General features: G+C 45.1%; 1 protein-coding gene across 9 annotated transcripts in view; it reads left to right on the forward strand.

The window, feature by feature from the left end:
• Window positions 1-19,655, forward strand: part of LOC149327962 (uncharacterized) — a 122,184-nt gene that overhangs the window by 15,971 nt on the left and 86,558 nt on the right. The window contains exons 5-13 of one of the 9 annotated variants that reach the window (XR_016286233.1): window positions 162-301; window positions 6,100-6,240; window positions 7,228-7,279; window positions 7,668-7,814; window positions 8,917-9,044; window positions 13,062-13,209; window positions 13,902-14,084; window positions 15,267-15,426; window positions 15,715-16,006. Coding sequence is in view for 4 of the 9 variants with exons in the window: in XM_089563235.1 (XP_089419361.1) it covers window positions 10,454-10,509; window positions 13,062-13,209; window positions 13,991-14,084; window positions 15,267-15,412 (444 nt within the window). In the remaining 5 variants the exon portion in view is untranslated. Of the gene's footprint in view, window positions 1-161; window positions 302-6,099; window positions 6,241-7,227; window positions 7,280-7,667; window positions 7,815-8,916; window positions 9,045-10,391; window positions 10,510-12,025; window positions 13,210-13,901; window positions 14,085-15,266; window positions 15,427-15,714; window positions 16,007-19,655 lie in introns of those variants that run through there. The other 8 variants (XR_016286236.1, XR_016286234.1, XM_089563235.1 and 5 more) reach the window with 8 other exon arrangements.

Here is a 19,655-nt window from a genome sequence, read left to right on the forward strand (position 1 = left end):
ATCCAGATTTGCCCTGATCCATTCACTACTGTGTCCCCCGTAGCCCGAGTTGCTTCGGGACGTTAAATCACCGCCTGTTGTAGTTTTTTTTGGAATACTGCGAAGTTAAATCTGCAGTAACTGAGTCATTGGCGTTCTTGTTTTTTCGTCGTGATTGGCAGCTCGAGCTCCTGGCCAGCCCATCGTCCAAGCCGCGGACGCCTGTTGTGTCTGGACTGTTATCATCACGTGGGTGCCGCCGAAGGCCGGCTGTCGTCCAGCAGCCGCTACTGACTCGGCTGTGCAGAATTACTGGCTGAAAGTGAGTACGGTTGCACATGATTTTGCACGCAGCAGATGCAAACATGACTCTGTGGTCCATGGTCTGAAGGGCACAACTATAAATCTGCAGACAAGGCTAGACATATGGAGAATTTGGTAATAACTTAAAATCTACAGCATAAAACTCATGATCACATTTACGTAAACCGTGAAATACGGCCCTGCTATGCTTACCATCTTCCTCACTGGAATAATCGTGCATGGTTTTGCCTGAAATACAGGGGGGGGGGGGATAAAACAAGTTTTTTTGCGGTGAATGTCTCTGAGCACGCTCGTATTCTTAATATCCACCTCCGATGTTCAGCTGAATCAATGTAGCTAAAAAACTGAAAGTGCATGTTTGGCGCAAAACATCTCTTTAGTGAGATTTTGGTGTTATGTACTGCGTTTGCTTTATTTTCAGTTTTCTGCGAGAAAGTGATAAAGCGGTCTTCATCAGCTCTACCTACTTCTCTGCAATAAAAAGTTGTGCTGTTTCATTATAAGGATGCGTCACAATTTTTGCTATTTACAGGATGTTGCAACTGCATTAACCTTCAAAAGATAGTGGCATTATGACACCGGTTACTACGTTGAAAGTTGAAAGTTGAAAGTTTATTGAGTAATACAATAAAAGTTAGAATTGTATACAGCGAGAGGTCCCATGGTACAAGACCGCGGGCGGGACCTCCCATGAAAATAAAATTCAATATGCAACATAATATAAAATACACAACACATTAATTAGCGACGAAACAGAATAAATATAGGAACATAGTGTAATATTAGTTACTGAAATATTTAAATACAAACAATGTAATGCACGATAATATAAAATAAAACACTCACAGATGCCGCAATACATAGAATCAATAACATAACAAAATAAATCACAAATTAAGAAGGAAAAGTTTTAGTTTGACCTTGAATAAAGAAAGCGTATTAGTTTGTTTGATGTCTATGTTCAAAGAATTCCAAAATGATACGGATGAAAAATGAAGGCATTGTTTCCCGTAGTTAGTTCTGACCTTAGGTAGTAAAAAGTTATTACGCAGCGCAAAACGTGTGACGATGTTGCTCATGATCGTGCCGGGAGAAAATATGCTTAGCGGGAGATAATGATGAAGAATCTTAAAGAATAGGATACCAAGGTTGTAAAAATAAAGGGCCGAGATAGGTAGAACGTTTAAATCTATGAACAAAATGCGGGAGGGTGACATTCGAGGGGTATTGGTTATGATGCGCATGGCTTGCTTTTGCAGTTTTATTAAAGGCCAGAGATGAATATGATAGGCGTTACCCCAAGATGAGATACCGTAGTTTAAGTGTCTGTGGATGAATGCGTAGTAAAGAGGTAATACAGTTAGGACTGGAAAATAGCTTCGGGCTTTAATTAGTGCGCGTAACCCATAAGAAATTTTCTTGCACGTTTCAGCTTCATGATGATGGAATTTTAAGTGAGGGTCAATGATAACACCAAGAAAAGAAACTCGATCTTGCGGTGAAATAGCAGCAGAATTGAGGTATAGAAGTGGTGTGATGGGCAATGACTTCTGAGGGGGATGGAAAATCTGAAAGCAAGTTTTAGTGACGTTCACGGACAGGCGGTTAATGTGGCACCAACGCTCAAGAGAATTAAGATCATTCTGTAGGCTAAGAATCAGCTGATTAATGTCCTGGTGCGATGATAGCATGGTAAAGTCATCTGCGTATAGTATACTATTGCAATTCTTTAAACAGGATGGTAAATCATTAATGTATAGTAAAAACAATACAGGGCCAAGAATTGAGCCCTGTGGAACACCCTTGTTAATTAAAGCTATGTTCGATGTATGGTCATTAATAGAGACTATGTGCTCTCGGTCACAGCGAAAGCTCTTCAAGAGCATTAGGGGAGGTCCAGTGATACCTAAGATTCAAATTTGTGAAACAAGACGGAGTGATCAATGGAAACAAATGCTTTGCTAAAATCTATGTAAACTGCTCCTGAGAACATTCCTTTATCAATTGTTAGCCTAACGTAATCTATGAGAGACGCTATTCCAGTATCTGTAGATAGTCCGCGCCGAAAGCCGTGTTGACTATCTGTCAATATGTTAAATTTTTCAATATAACTAGACAACCTTACTTCAATTAGTTTTTCTAAAATTTTGTCAAAAAAAGGAAGAATTGCAATCGGACGATAATTATTTAGCAAAGCTCGATCAACTTTTTTGAAGACCGGTATTATTTTCGCTATCTTGAGCTGCTTGGGATAACTGCCAGATTTAAAAACGAGATTGCAGATGTGGCTAAGGACTGGAGCTGTGTTCCTGCAGTGTTCTTTCCTTGCTACTAATAACTAGCCTCACCTTCAAAAGCTAGTGGCATGACGAGACAGGTTGCTGCAGTCATAACATACTGTTCTTTCTTTGCTACTAATAACTAACCTAACCTTCAAAAGCTAGTCGCATGAGGAGACAGGTTACTGCATTTCTGCTGTGTTCTTTCTTGCTACTACTAGCTAACCTAACTTCGGAAAGCTAGTGGCATTAGGAGACAGGTTCCTGCCTTTCTCTTGTATTGTTTCTTTCCTGCTAATAACCTAACTTAACAATGCTGGTCCCATGATGAGACAGGCTATTGCATTTCTGGTGTGGTTTTTCCTTGCTACTAATAACTAAAGTGACCTTCAAAAGCTTGTGGCATAACGACACAGATGACTGCACTTCTCTTGTCTATCTACTATCTTTGCTACTGATAACTAACCTAACCTAACATACTGATACTGATAACTAACCTAACATTTTCCTTTACCACGCTGACTAATCCTCTTATCTGAGCTTACCATGTCCACCCAGCGCCTCCCCCCCCCCCCCCGTCGCAGCCCCTTTAAAGCCTTTGTTCAATCCCCACCCCCCGGATATAAGTTTTTTCACTATTGCAGCTTAACGAATCAAGATTCACCTCCCTCCTCTTCCTGACACGCATCCCCTCTCACACCACTTTCCTTCCCCACCCCCGGGGCCTTCCTCCTCGGAGTGAAGGCCCTATTTAATCCCTGCCAATGATGAACGCTTTGCCCAGACGAAGACAAGTCCCCTTGTCGAAACGTTCGCTCAAGCAACCTGAGGTTTTCCCCTCCCTTGTTCATTTTGTGATAACCTGCAAAACTTAGTGGCATGAAGAGACAGGCTACTGCATTTCTGCTCTGTTCTTTCTTTGCTACTAATAACTAACCTAACCTTCAAAAACTAGTCACGTGAAGTGAATGGTAACTTCATTCATGCTGTGTTCTTTCTTTGATAGTAGCAACTAACCTAATCTTGAAATGGTAGTGGCATGACACCAGCATCAACACCGGTGGTTCCATTCCCTAGGCCCTCATAAATTGGACTCAGCCATTTTTGTGCCCTTTGTCTGTGGGGTTTCATCCATGCGTAAGAGGTCTAGCTTCGTTGAGAACTGGGACTTCGACATTTATTACACTCCATAACCCTGACGAATACTATAGCGCAAAATGCACCACATTCCTGAATCATGCGGCAGTTTCCGCTTTTTAGTTCGTAGCATTCATGCGATGCGGATCATATGCGTATATCGTAGCCTGCTGGCTTTGATTGCTTTTAAGGCATTCCGATTTCCTGAAGATGAATGTGAATATTTTGTTATCTTTTCATTTAATAATCACTGGTATGTCACGTTGGTATTTACAGCTTTTTATTTTGCTGCGTAAAAAAATGTACGTAACGTACTTGCTATGAGGCGTAATTTTTTTTTTAAGTAATGTGCACGTTATAACACAAACCACTTTATTACAACTCGGTGTTTGCTGAGCTCCGTGCTGAACTGGAGGACTCTTTTTTTCAATCCGGTCGATGATGATGATGAAAACGTTTATTTAAAGCCGCAATGACTTAGTTTAAGGCAAGGCTGATCGGGTGCCCAGTCCGGGACGCCGTTGGTAAGAGCCGCTTTCCGTTCCCTGGCGACGAGAGCTCGTTGTTCCTCGAGGTCTGAGCTGGACAGGGCCGCCTGACAGCCCTCCTGCGTTGGCTGATTGATGATGTCAATACTATTATTTGCCGGAAAAGTCCACACCATATGGTATAAGTTTGCCTTCTGGACACAATGTTTGCACTGTGCCGAAAAGTACTCGGGCTCAATGGCGTGAAGCTTAGCTGGATTATTAAACGACAAAGTTTGTAGCCTTCGAAGGTCACATTCTTGTTAGTTACTAAGACTCTTAGCGGGCCTCGGGAGTGTCTGCCTTTCAAGGCGCATATGCTGTAATATCTCTGAATATGTTGTTATCGGAGAAGGAGAGCCTGAATCAGTGAGGGAGGACGTAGAAGGATTCCGGGGAAGAAAAGCTCTGGCCGAAGCGTGTGCGCGCTCGTTTCTTCAACTCCCTGGTGACCTGGTGCCCATATTAATTCCTTCCGTTCAGCTGAAGTACAACATTAACTGAGAATCTTGCGGACTAGCGGCGTGATTCTGCCACGCATATAGTTTCTATAATCCGCCTAGGAATCTGTAACTGTGTATTTTTAAGCGGAGTGCGTTGCGGCTAGTGCTATCGCTACTTCCTCCATAGCCTGTGTATCCCCGTTACGAACTGAAAGCCCGTCCACGACCTGCATTTGGTGCACCGCTAAGATTGTTGATATTCCTTGTACAGGACCCGTAGCGTCCACGAAGAAGGCTCCTTCTTCTCTTAAATAGCACTCGTTCAACTTCTTGCTCCTCGCCACTCGTCTACCATAACCATGCTCCAGGTGCATGTTTTTGGGAAGCGGAAGCGTAAGGAATTTGCTCTTCAACTCTCTAGGTATATTTTCTCTCGCAGCCACTTGCTCCGGAAAGCTAATGTTTAAATCTTCTAAGACCCTGCGGCCGGTCGTAGTTGTTTCCAGTCTCATTACCTGGCTTGTAAGATGGACGCTACTCAATTCATCAGCCGTATTGTGTACCCCTAGTTTTAGCATACGCTCAGTAGATACTTTCATGGGTAAGCCGAGTGCCTTCTTATAAGCGGTTCGAATGATAACGTGCAGGTGGTTTAGATCGGTCTTCGCAATACGAAGGTACGGAGCCACGAACACTATCCTACAGATGACAAAGGCCTGTATTAGTCCAAGGGTATCCTGTTCTTCCATGCCGTTTTTCTTGCTTGTGATCCGAGATATCTTGTTCGCACATCGTTCGGAGCTTGGTGACTGCTGCTGCGTTCAAACAATTGTGGTTAATGAGCAGCCCCCAAAACCGTATTGTTTACACCTCGGGAATATGTGTACCGTGGACCAAGATCTCCAGCGATGCAGTATCCATCTTCCCCCGCAGGACGAGGAGCTCCGTCTTGTCCGGAGAAAAGCGCAGTCCGCATTCTTCTGCATATTCTTGAACCGTACTGGCACCCTCTTGGAGGTCCTCCTCCATCTGTCCAAAGTTTCTCTCCGTTGCCCATATGGTTATGCCATCCGCGTAGAGGGCGTGCCGGATTCCCTTTATGGCACTAAGTTGTTCCAGCAGGTGCATGAGAGCAACGTCGAAGAGCATTGGAGAGAGGATTGCTCCCTGAGGCGTCCCTTTGGTCGGAAGCAAAACGCAAAAGCGCCCGCATGCTTTGCGAAATAACTGCTCATTACTTACCCCCTGGGCATCCAGATTTACCCCGAGTCATTCACTACTGTGTCCCCCCGTAGCCTGTGTCGCTTCGGGACGTTAAACCACCGCCTGTTGTGGGTTGTTTTGGAATACTGCAGAAGTTCAATTTTCCGTGAGTCACTGGCGTTCTTTTTATTTCGTCCTGATTGGCAGCTCGAGCCCTTGGCCAAGCCCTCCGTCCAAGCCGGGGGCGCCTCTTGCGTCTGGAGTGTTATCATCACGTGGGTGCCGCCGACGGCCGGCCATTGTACAGCAGCCCCTACTGACTCGGCCGTGCAGAAATATTGGCTGAAAGTGAGTGCGGTTGCACGTGACTTTTCCACGTAGCAGATGCAAACACGACTCGGTGGTCCACGGTGTGAAGGCCACAACTAAAAGACTTCATACAAGGCTCGAATATACAGAATTTCGTAATAAGGTAAAATCCGTAGCTTGAAACTCAAAATCAAGTTTACACAAATCGTGATATACGAGTGCCGTGTACTGCACTGCCATTTTCTCCAGTTCAATCACCGTGCATGGTTTTACGTGAAATAAAGAGGGGGTGAAACTTACAAGCTTTTTTTGCGGTAAATGTCACTAAGCAAGCTCATATTCTTAATATCTATCACTGATGTTCAGCTTTATCAGTGTATTAAGAAACTGAAAGTGCATGATCGGCGCAAAACATGTCTTTAGTGAGATGCTCGGGTTATGTACTGCGTTTGATTTATTTTCAGTTTTCTGCGAGAAAGTGATAAAGCTGTCTTAATCAGCTCCACCTATTTCTCTGCAAGAAAACGTTGTGCTATTTCATTGTAAGGACGATATGAACCAAGTGAGGGGTTATAATTTTTGCTATTTACAGGATGATGCAAATGGACGCCACGTTTAAAAGGTCGGTCGGACCGTTTTTTTCGTGAGAAGCCTTGACGGAAACCGACCACCGGAACTATATAGAGCTGGAAATAATCGTGGCTGTTCTGACACTCATGTTTAGATTGCGGCTGTAGGGCAAAATTTCGTCAAAGTTTGAGGGTACAAGAGGCCTTTTGCAGAAAATTAACACGAACTGTTTTCTATGTGCCATCAAATGGCGTAGTACATGTTTGCACGCCAATGGTGACAAATTTGGCGCTGACAGAAAAGATTGGCGATATTTGGCTACTTTTGACCTCTCCATGGACTTTCCTGAACTGGTCAAAAGAAACACTGCCGACACCTTAGGCAAAGCGCACTATTGGGTTTGTTTAATGCAGGTAGGTTAGCACACGTGTTAATTTCACATCGTTTCTTCTGCAGATGACTGCTGCTCCTGTTTAGCGTCAGCCTCACGGCGTAACCACGATGATGGGTATGTGGATAACTTTGCTCTACCTCTGACATTCTCTTAGTGAATAATTATGCCTGTTTCTGATGCTGCATTACCCACTCTGCAGTAGATATGGGTGTGTAGGAGAAATTAATATGCATTCTGTTGCACTAAAAGGTGCGCAAGCGGTATGTGATATTAGCACGTTTCGAAGAGCCGCAGGTAGTATAAATTAGTTAGAGATCCTCGATAATGACGTTGCTCATATCCAGTGCATCATTTCGGGAAGTTAAACCCATAATTCAAATGTGACGGCAATTATAGCCAGTCACGTCGATGCTGCAATAACTTTTTTTGTCATTAATGCTCCTTAAACTAGACAAACGCGAGCTGGAACCGTGCCACTAACGTTCTCTCTCTTGATGGACAGTCTGACTCTGGGACGAGCCATCCCCAAGTGTGGGAGCAAGATGCGCCTGCTGTGACTGGACTGTTATCATCACGAGAGCACCACTAACCTCTGAGTCCTGTACAGCGCCCATTCCCTGCCCACTATGGTGGGAAAGGCGTCCTGAAGGTGAGGAAGAGTGCCAGTGGCTTTGCGCAAGCAGTAGACGCAGCCATAGCTCAGTTTTCCATGCTACAACTCGTGGAATTTGAGGCACAGAGTGCAAGCCTAAACTCAAACAGGATGGGAATTGACTTCGCTGAAACTTCTTAGGCGTACTTCTGAAAGATAGGCAATTCCAGTTATTCAAATACGCGCGGCAAGCACTGCACTTAGTTCATAACCTTCCTTCTCATTTCAGTAAGTGAGCGAAGTTGTTCGGAATCATAAAGAGGGTCAGAGTTCTGGCTTTTGCACTCGCTGGAATACTTGTGACAAGCCTTTGTTTCGAGCCGCCGCGGTGGCTCAGTGGCTATGGTGCTCGGCTGCTGGCCCGAAAGCCGTGGGTTCAATCCCGGCCGCGGCGGCTGAATTTCTTTGGAGGAGAAATTCGAGGCCCGTGTACTGTGTGATGTCAGTGCATGTTAAAGAACCCCAGGTGGTCGAAATTTCCGGAGCCATCCACTACGGCGTCTCTCATAGCCTTAGTCGCTTTGGGACGTTAAACCCCATAAACCAACCAACCATTTCGAGATCTCCACTCTCAAAGCTGACGCTAAGTCCATCCAATCAAACGCATGCACGACGTTTGGGGTTGGCGAGGAACTTCCCATATCAAGACATCCCCCTAACGTTTTAAGTTCATTCCATTTCTGTTAATGAAAGCAAAATATTAAGTGGTCAGTTTCTCTAGTTGTTCAGTAACAGGAAGGTTTTTTTTGGTTTCATTTAGAAAAAGAATCAACCAGGGAAGGAGGAAATGTGTGCTCTGTTATCCTTGCAATGCCATGAGAAAACCACTGCTGAAACGCATGCGTTCTTCGCTAAGTTGCTCTCCCTACTTCCGATGCTAAATAAGGCTCTGCGACAGTCATGCGTGTACGGTAGAAAGAAAAGGCACATATGGACGAATTGCGGACAGCTGCAAGATATTGGCCCGATGGTTCTTGAAAAGGAGTTAAATAATGGCGGTCACCTAGCATAAAGTTCCGTGTGTTTGTAATTATGACACGTACAGTCGATTGCCAGCCTATGATGAAGTGGTTTCTCACAGTGCTGCTTCCTTTCATAGCAGGGAGGTGCTTTGGTGCAGGCGGCCACCGGATCACTCACCAAAAGAACGAAGTGGCCGCCACCGTCTGCATCACAGTCGTCACATGGACGGACGGTCGACGCAACAGTTGGACTTTTAAAGCCAAGGTGAAGTATTTAGCATGTTTTTTTTTAATATGCTCTTGTTCTTGCTACATTGTGGCAGAAAAGTTTTATTATGCATTGATAAAAATGAATAAAACTCCAAATATGTGAGCAAATAAGCATCAGTATAGGAATTATTATTAGTACTATAAATCGCAAAAAATTTTGCCATTGAGCCATAAAAAATGACTGCAAATTTAGCCGTATGTTTAAAATGCACTGCCTGCGTCAGCTAAATGTAAGCAAGTTTTCATTTAAAATAAGACGCTCTGCTATAGCCACACAGAGTGATGTTGAGAGTTGTTTGTCGCAGTCTTTGGTAATTCTCATTTTTTTATAACTGTTGAACACTAAAGGCTAAATACCCTAATTGTTTACTGTTTTCTTAGGGAAATATTCGTGGATACGGAAGTTGTAGATCATTACGAAAAAGAGGAGTTTGAAATGTTTATAAAATGGTACCAAATACGTACATTTTCTAACCGCCCATAAACAAATCACGGCAAGGAGCTGGCATCTACTGCTGAATATCTTGGGCCCACTGCAAACGCAGCCACGTCGGGGACCGCGCTCTGATGATGAGCGGTTTCTTTCCCCCCAGAAACAGCGTCATGGGCGCTCAAGTAACCCGGTTGCTTTTGTATTACGCAGGCTTTTTTTTTTCGTCTGTTAAAAGATGATCATAAATGGCACCTTGTTCTTAATATTTCAGGTTGCTCCTTTTTCACGTTATCTACGTCTTGCAAATTTACACTTTTACCCGAATAGCCGTAGCCGTATTTGCAGAGTTTCTAATCACTTCAAAAATTAACTTGAAAGAAAGTTACTGAAGACTGTCACGCTGCTCTCAACAGTACACTTATTTTCGCTCACACAGGACACTGCTTCATTTTTCCTAAACGGTGTATACATTGGGCTAAGAGACCATGTATAAATTTATTTTATCTTCTTTATTTCGGGGTGAACAGTTCGATAATTCTAGGCTGGTGGTTTCGCCTCTCCACTATATATGCGCTATTCTCCGCACACGCCCTCTGCTCATAGTGAAGGTAGCTTGAAGGAAAGGGAGAAGCGCAAGCCTGAGACGAGGCTGATCGGAGGTATAATTTGCGCTCTGCCGCAGTCAAAACACAGAGCCAACGATGCTCGGCAATGCGTGTTCTGTGTGCGGCAAATTAAACAGCGTCAGCCTTTAGCCGCTCTCTTTCAACTGTCTTTCGATTTTTAAGTACTGAAATGAACTTTCTGTAAAGCCCTTTCTCTTAAGTGGAGCTGCGTCTACATCGACTAGCTAACGTCGTCTCGGAATGTGCCATAACCTCCTTCGAAACCGTATCGCAATTCCCCTCATATGCGTAGCTGCCGCACCGGGAAGCTGCTGTTCGGGCTGCCATCTAGAAAGGGGTCGGCACATGAGAGGGCGCTGCTCTAATGGCCGGACGACGCTTGTGCTTGCAGTGTTTAAAAGGTGGGGAAGTGCAGCTGTGGGAGTATTGTATACTGCTCCCCTTTGAGAATTAAATAGATTGCGTGTGAGGGCATGCGCAAAATATCATGGCAGCAATTTCAAAAACGATTTGATTCCACGGTACGCGATGACATCGACTCAGTACAGAATATAGAGACGGTAACTTTATGTTAGGATTAAGTGATTCTTGTGAAATTAAGAGTTCTTTGATCAGCGTCCTGGACGCCGCCGCATTTTGCAGGCCACTGCATTCGATGGAACTCTATGACACAAGCAACAAATGCTAAAGATAATTCTGCAGTTCCCGGTATAGTATTTTGCATATCTACTGCAATTTGTGGTTCATTACAAGCAACCTACGAGGCGGTAACCGTCTTTGTAATGTTAACAGGCCTATTGAATTTAACACGCAACCTACGAGGGAGTAACTGCTTTTGTAATGTCAACAGGTCTATTAAATTTACAAGCAACCTGCGTGGGAGTAACTGTTTTTGTAATGACAACACGCCTATTGAATTTAGCAAGCAACGTACGAGGCAGTAACTGTTTTTGTAATGTCGTCCGGCCTATTAAATTTAACAAGTAACCTACAAGCGAGAAACTGTTTGTTTATGTCAACTAGCCTATTGAATTCAACAGGCAAATACGAGGGAGTAACTGTTTTTGTAATGTAAACAGGCCTATTGAATTTAACAGCGAACCCACGAAGGAGTAACTGTTTTCCTAATGACAATCAGCCAATTGAACTGTGCAGAACACTAAATCTCCAGTTCAGCTGCACTTCTGCCATATACTGTAAAACAGCATGTTTTTTTTTTCCGGTTGCTGCTTCCTATCTCAGGGTCTAAGCAGCAGCAATAAAGTTTGTTTGAAGTGCGTTGCGGCCCCGCGAAAACTAACCTCGAGCGAAACCACATGCGACCACATTTCGACGGGGGCAAAACGTAAAAGGCTCCCATCTGATCCACGATGCCAGCGTACATTAAAGAACCACACATGGTCTAAAGAATACGGAGCCATCAAGCGCGCCGTCTTTTATAGCTCATGTATCACTCTTGGAAAGCCACAATTAACGATTCACATTTAAATCTCTCAGCAGCACTCGAAGCGAAGGCTGGGGACTATAGCTGTTCGCTACTGAGCGCAAGGTCCTTAAAATAGAATTGCTGCCACAAGGACCTCATTTGCGATGGAACTGGAGCGCCAAATTTTCTGCGCGATTTGGTATAATGTCATTGCACAGGAAGACTGCCAGGGACTTTAATAAAATCAGAAGGACGCTTAAGCTTCGCCTTAAGAGTAGACGCGATATTCCCTTCTCCTTGTTTGTTCCTGTTCTCATTCCTTTTCTTTCTCATTTCTCACCTAAAGTCAAGTTGTAGTCGTAGTTCGTCGCCACATTGTTCTCGACAAACCCGATGCAGCAAACGGCAGCATAGCTTCCACGACAAATGAACGGGCAGCAAGTCGCAAGCTTCGTGGCGAACGCACCTTAGATGTGTAGTGTGTTGTTTGCCGCTTGTTTCCTGCGCCCCCGCACGGCCCCACTGCGCCCAACAAGACGAGCGGGAGGTGCTGCAGTCCCGTGCTGTCTGTTGGGGCAGTCGCGTACATTGCGAGGAGGAAGAGGAGGAAGAGGAGGAGGGAGCGTTTTCAGTGGGCACCGCCTGATGGCGCTACGTGTGCATTAGGCGAAGAGGGAAAGTAGCGGAAACGTACTTTCCAATCGCTTAACTGCGACTTCTGTAATTTCCATGCTCATAATTACTAATACACACCGCAGTACATGCCTCTAAAGCACCCTTCTAAGAAAACAGCGTATTCACTAGACGTGCCTTTGTTCAGTCGAAACCATTGAGATGGCATGGCGAAGTTGTTAACGTGCTCGTCTCGCATTCCGGGGGCCCTGGTTTCGATTACTTACCTCGGCCAATTTTCTACTCAGTTTTCTTTCTTAATGTTTCTTTGATTGTTTGCTCATGGCCAACGCTGCTGACGACACCGGCTTTTCTTCGACATGGGGCCGTTGTTTAATGCTCGTGCGTTAAAACTTCCAATTTGGTTTTTACGCATGACTAGTTCTGCCAAGTTGGCCCTGAATGAGAATTTTTCTGTCCCACTCGACCCACTAATGGAACCACTTACTTCCCAGTTGGTCCCCAGTTCCTCCCATTTGGCTCTTGACTGGAAACTGATGTCTCCCATTTGGTGGCAAACTAGACAGATTTGCTGCCCTCTAGGCCGCAACTGGGTCTCGGGGTGGAACCAGCTGGATTCCAGTTGGAACCAGTTACTCCCAGTTGAAACCAGTTACTCACACTTCAATTCGCCTTATTTGGATCCCTAAGGCTGCACTTCTGTGGATGCTGATGAGTAATTACTCCTCCTATATTTCAAGTATAGTTCACTTTAGGGACTACTCAGGAGCACAATTACCGCAATGAAAAACCTACACTGTCGTCAGTCTCGCGTAATATGCAATTCTTCTAGCCGGAATGCCCAAGTTACTCTGTGTTGCATTTCTAAATCTTGGCTTCACTTGTGCCTTCCAGTCTGGTTGTCTTCCTTCGAAGCCAATGCCTGGCTCAATCGCTCCAGCTGAAGCAGACTTTCCTGCCTTTGCACGCACATTGCCACTTCAGCGGATGCAACTCACACCGGTGCATTCGCGGCCAGCCACCGGCGGCTGCGGTGCAAGAGGTGAGGTTAAGATGCTCCCTTTGAATCTTCCACGCACTGTATGATGACGCGTGTTGAGGTAATGCCCGCTGTATTTGTACGAGACACAAGAGTTATGCGGATGAAATCAAGTGTGTAAACTTTGTTCTCTGCGCACATTGCAGCGCACATATGCGTGCGAAAAATCTCGGCGCGCACTCAAACCAAGTCTCCCTTTTCCTAAAATGAATGCTCATAACGATGCGTTAAAGTCTCCTAAAGAAAGTATTCATTTTAAAACACCCACACATATTCCGGAAGTCCTTCACTGCTGACAATTTTGCATTCCTTAAACATGGCTGCATTAAACACAATGTATTCAATTTCTTGTGCACGATTTTTGTTGGTTGCTTCATACTTGTGTCAAGATTGCTTGATGCTGTTTTATTCCATGAACATGGAGGTCCTAACAACGGTTTCATTCCTGGCCCCTCTTCGGTAATAAAAACAATAAATGCGAGTTCGATCCCCGCCGTGGCTGTTGCATTTCTATGAAGACGAAATTCTAGAAGCCCATGCACTGTGGGTTGTGAGAGCATGCTAAAGGGCCCCAGGTGTTCAAAATTTCTGGAGCCCTATACTACGTCGTCCATCAGAGCCTTAGTTCCTTTGGGATGTTAAACCCCCATAAACCATTAACCATATTTTAAAAAAATACTGATTGTACTTTTCAGGTGGGCATTTCAAAAGGCATTGACATGCCACAGGCTGCCAGTCGGCAGCTGTCTTGCTACAGCAGCCGCCTTGTTTTCAATGCCACCAGTTCTCTCTGGTCATCATGACATCCCTGAACGATGCCCAGTCGACGAGTGGAGGTGCGGGGGCCACACCTCCTTGCCGAGCCCATGGAGACACCGGTATGTATGGCGTTCTCAAAATCGGCGTTGTTTCGGCTATGCAACACGTGGCAAGAGTTTCAATATCAAACTGGGAGGTACAAAATCAGTGGAGAGTATCTCAAAATTTCGTGTACAGAGGCTGTCAAACTTTATAGTAACACCGAGTCATTCGTGCAAGCATTTCTTTAGCCTTAGCAACATTCACTGATCCAATTTTTTTTCTTAAGCAGATTCAGCCATCTTTGTCGTCTGACAAATTGACACATAAGTTTTAAAAATATACCAGAGATGTTTAGATGCCGTGCAGGAAATGTCCAAGCACAAACTTGACGGCTTGTTCCTCCCAACTGCCTGAACGTGTGCGCCACGTTTTATAACAGGTGTTGTTCCGCACTTCCATCACATATCAGAGCAGCTCTTTTTCCAGGTCGGGAAACTCGCACGGCTTGCCTTGGAAAGCGCCCTTTTTGCAGCCTCTGTTTCTGAATGCATCCTTTTGGTTCCAGCATCCTCGGACGCACTTCTCGGCCATGTTTAATTTCCTCCCCGCCACACGCTTGCAGTGATCGAGGGTTAACTCCCAGCCGTGTAGCTACTATGCTGCTTATTCATCATGCTATAATTGCAGCGCTTGGTGGCAGCACGCGAAAGCCACAACTACGGTTCACTAACACGCTACCGCAATTCCTGTGCCTTTGGCAGCTGGAGCTGGTGATACTGATGGCAATATATATAGCGGGAGCTCACGGCGTCATGACAGAGGGAAAAGTTGATGATGATGAGCCATAGCCTCAGGCGCCATCTGATGGCGGTACCTGGTAGCTAGTGTGCACATGCGTTGCCTCCGCGATGGAGCGCATCATTGCTTGCAGCCAGAGCTGGTCAATAAGTGCGCGGCGCATGCATTTTGAAGGCTTTATTATCAAGACCTAACATTTATTGCCTCAGAACTATCTTTATTTTACTGTGTTGTATAACAATATATTTTAAACTGGTTGATTTTAATAAATAAGAGCTGCACTATATGTGCATGTACGTGACTAGTTTTAGCAATTACCATCCTTGTGATGCCCAGTAATGCAGATATTGAGGACATCATGATGAGGGGTGTTATGTAGTAATTTCACTGTAAACGTAGTGATGCACCCGGAATGCACCAATGGCGTCGGTTTCGAAATGAGTATTTGTGCATCATTTCAGGATGTCCTTTGGAGCGAGCGGAGAAGGAAAAACTTTATTCATCTACAAGGGCTGACAGTTTGAGAGTTGTTGAGAGCACTAGGTGTTCAGAAGCCGTCTTTGACCTGCTTGGCTCCCCGGGGTTGTACCACTTGGGTCGCAGCTGAGCAGCATGTCCTTGGTAAGAATTACAAGCAGCCAGTGTATTTTTGTCACTTCTGTACTCGGCTTCACTTGCAGCGATAAGTCACATTGGGTTACTTTCTCAAACACTGCCTGAAAGTTGAAACACTGCTTTGACTTTTTAGAGATAGCGATATTGAACGCTCTTAAATGCAGCCGCACAGACCTACAGACCACGAAGTTAGAGCACATTCCCGCATAGTTAGCGTCCGCACTCAGCTTTTCTTCGTGTGCTTCGCACAGCTTGCGCTGTCGAATGTTCTTATTCTGTGCTTTGCATTTGCAGCTGTCCTGCAGTAAAAGCAAGCTGGCGCTTCTCATCATGACAAAAGCGAGTACCATGTCAACGCGCACTGGCTTGATGGACGGCAAGGGACAACACACGAGCATGGCAGTGGCTAGAAAAGGATGAGCACATAGCAGTGCCTGCAAACCACTACCAACATGGACTAGCCATCCTCTTGCCGCAGCAACGCCAGGGTTTTCCACCTCTGCTGCGTACCGAGGCACCATGAGACAAAGCATAAATTTATCGAACAAAATTGTTGCTCGTGAAATAAATGTTCAATGAGAGGAAATGTACATGTGCATTTATCCTCTCCCCTCCTGGCTTGGAAGAACGAAGCTTTCGATGAATGCTTGTAAGAGTTGCAGTGTGGGAGGGGGTTACTTCGCGCCGGTGGAAATCCACCTAGCGTTTATCTTGAAAATATCTGATGCAGCTACGTTCATCCAGCCTGAAAGAGCTGCTGAGGCACCACAAATTCCGCATGTTCTCGTGGACCTATTTACGATGGGTTTGTACCGGTCATTAGCAGCAAGGAAAAGGGCAGGCGATGCAGACAAGCCGAGTCATGTCCCGTCAACGATCATGATAGCGCGAAGTGCCCCGGCCCTCACTGGTTTGTTTATGCCAATGCAACCAACAGATAGCCTGAATCTCCTGACCAGGCAAGCCAGTTATATTTTCTACGAATTTGCAAGCCCCTATAAATACGTCATTGACATTGATGTCTAGGAGTGAAGCGCACCAGAATCTCCAACCTCTATCACGAAACTATGCAATATCAGCATACGCGCTGTTATCCTCCAAGACAGCGAGATTTCAACTGGCGTAGTTTGCAACGTCGACATCCCGATCTATCACAGCGACTTGTCCATGTTTCGACGGCCATCAACAGCATTTCAATAATTCATGATCAGCACAGCAGAAGGTCTAAATGCATCAAGCGGACCATCAAGGGTGACTGTATACTGAAATACGTGAAGGTTAGGCACTTTTGGCACCCAGTTCGACCTTTCCTAGATATACCACTGCAGTGCAGGAACTGCATGTGGACCGATCACGTCAGCGGCGTCTGCAACAACTCCAACTTGTGCCTCAGATGCTCGGAAATACAAAGCGGCGACATTTGTTGCGCAACTGCATTGAAGTGCGCAACTGCCATTGCCTTCAATACCCTTCCTCCAACATTGGGAGTCCGAGTGTGTTTTACACATTCACCATTCTCTAGTATGTTAGGTGTTACGAATGTACGAAGTACGGATAAGCGTTGTCGTCTTACCTGAAACTCTGAGAAGGGGCGCACGATTTGGGGCTGCGTCTTGCAACAGGCGTGTACAGAGCATCACCCATAAGTCGCTTTTATGTTGAAACCAATCAGCCTCGCCGTGAATACAGAAGACCTATGCCTACATGGCGTATGCCCTTAGAATCAGTACAATTCCAGAGCACTTCTGCTACCCATAGTCAGCCATGCGCATCCATTAAGGCCATTACTAATGTGATTTGAGTTTGTGATTTGATACCTTGAAATCGTGTGCCAGGGACTACCACTACCAGGGACGCCGTACAAGCTCAAACCACTTCCACCATCATGCAACCTCCCCGCAGTGTGCGATCATCCCCCACACGCTTTCGTAAGAAGCGAACTCCACAAGCGCACATCATTCAAGAGTACCTTGCCCATCAAGAAAACAGAGGACCCGGCCAAGCAAGCCATCGCCACAGGCCGGGCTGCCAGCGTCATGAGCCTCCGGGAAATAAACGTTTGAGTGCAGTGGGGCCGTGCGGGGGCCCAAGGACCTACGTGTCCCAAACTCCCCTCCCTCCAAATAAAGTTTTCACCACCACAAAGAAAAGTTTGAGATTTACACTGAACTCTACACAAACGAAGCACAGTTGCACTAGACAAGGATACTTACCCGAAAGGAAAAAATGGCCCTGACTCAGCTCGGCTGAGGCAGGTTACACGGAATGAAAGGCAACCGAACCAATGGCCGTTGTCGACGCGGAGACGTGGGCAGAATCCGCCGCCCTTTTGCGCTTGAGATACTCTGCCATACTGCCGCCTCAACTGTGGTTGCGATGCACGCGAGCTCTCCTTTTCAATCCGACGTCTTATCAGGCATGCGACACAGCTGGCGAAGGGAGCTGAGGCGAGCGCAACGACGAGGCGCGCGGTGTGACCTCATGCCAGATGGCGCTCCGAGCGAGGAGCGTCCGCCAGCTGCGGCAGTTGCTAGGCAACGGCTCAAGGTTGGTCTCTGTGCCTCCTCGGAGCACCGCCACAGCGAAATCGCAAGTTCGTAGCAAATGTAGCTTTCGCTACGAAAGGCTGTGCTCATGGGGCGATGGTACATAACCTTATTACTTACGGCAGAATCGAGGCGAGTTTCAAGGTAATACGAGGGTCTTTACAACACCCATCACAATACATTTCTAGAATAAACACCGCTTGATGGGAAACAATTGCTTCATGCGGAGAGCCAGTGCTTTATGGCTGAATTGGAGGAGAAAAAGCGCGATGTCGAACTTGTCTTTCTTCACACTGAGCAAAAATGACAAGGGTGCACTCAAGTTTTCTTATGTGTAGTAATGCGAAAAAATTTATCTGACTGCTGGCGATCCTGTTGCTGCGTGTTCGGTATTTCACGCCTTTGCAGTTTCGAACTCGTGTTTTCGCTCGAACTTCGGTTCTCTCTCATCCGAGGACGTTGGTCCCGTTGCTAGATTGTCTAGCAAGAACACCATAGTACTAAACATTTAATGAATTAATACTTTATTAATTGATCAGCATTTAGGTTGAATTGCCATTGAAGAAGTAGTTTACTAATTGGGATGATTAATTCATTGATAATTTAATTAACCTATTTATTAACAATTTCGATGACAACTCAATTTAATGCAACTGAATTCTTTATTTATATAGATAAGTAACCAATTCACACGCTCTATTAAATTACCGCTTGATTTGTTAAGTAATTTATTAACTCAGGTAATCAGTTACTTCACCAAACTAATTATTTACTGTCATCTTAGTAACCTAATAATTGATCCGTTGTAATTAAATATTTAATAAACAACCTATTTTATTAATTAATCCGGTAATGAATGATTGACAGTTCGTGCGGACCCGCTCTGATGGCACACACTGCCGACACGCACTAATTACAGGTCCTTACACGCCACTTTCTTCTTTTACATTTTTTGCGATTGGGGACAAGGAACATTACCTTGATAGCGAGAGAACCAGGAGGATACGGCTTCATTGTCAGCATTATTGGAAAGCATTTCTTCCCGATGTGGTTTGTCAGGCGTTCAGGTGAAGTTGAAACAAAGAGAGCTGCGAGAAAACAGGCCAGCGTTTCTTCCCACCTGACATGACATCGCCAACAGCCCAGCAAAGCTCACAGTTTTCACAACGGGTTTTCTATTGTGCACTGTCAGGTGATGGCGGCAAAAAGCACAAATTGAAATTTTAACGCAAGTAAAGGTCAGACGGAAATGCCGGCAGAATTAAAAAAATATTTGACCAAGGCAAAAAAATCTTGTCTGTTTTGTGCATTAAAACTTATCCTTAAAATACGTTTTAAAAGCTGTACAATTTTACTGAATTTCACCTAAAACCTCGGGCATGATTAGTAATTGCAAATATATTAGGTATTAAGAGCCTATTGTTCCCTTTATCGGCAGCAATTTTTTTCCTTTACTTCATCTTGTGCTTGTTCTAAGCAGCCTACATTAGACCGTTTTGATTTCGTCACTGTTTCTGCGAAAACAACTGCAAAGTGAAATTTCTGTTTGTGATGAGTATTGTGTAATAGAAAGAATGTATGCGATAAACGTGTTTTAGTTTAGTCAGTAACGTCACGCTGGCAGAAACAGAGGCGTAAACCATGTTATAAAGTGATGTCGACGACTGGTCAAAGCTTGGCGCTTAATGT

Source organism: Amblyomma mixtum, chromosome 10, assembly GCF_055824585.1.
Source record: "Amblyomma mixtum isolate Tamu chromosome 10, ASM5582458v1, whole genome shotgun sequence".
Lineage (NCBI taxonomy): Eukaryota > Metazoa > Arthropoda > Arachnida > Ixodida > Ixodidae > Amblyomma > Amblyomma mixtum.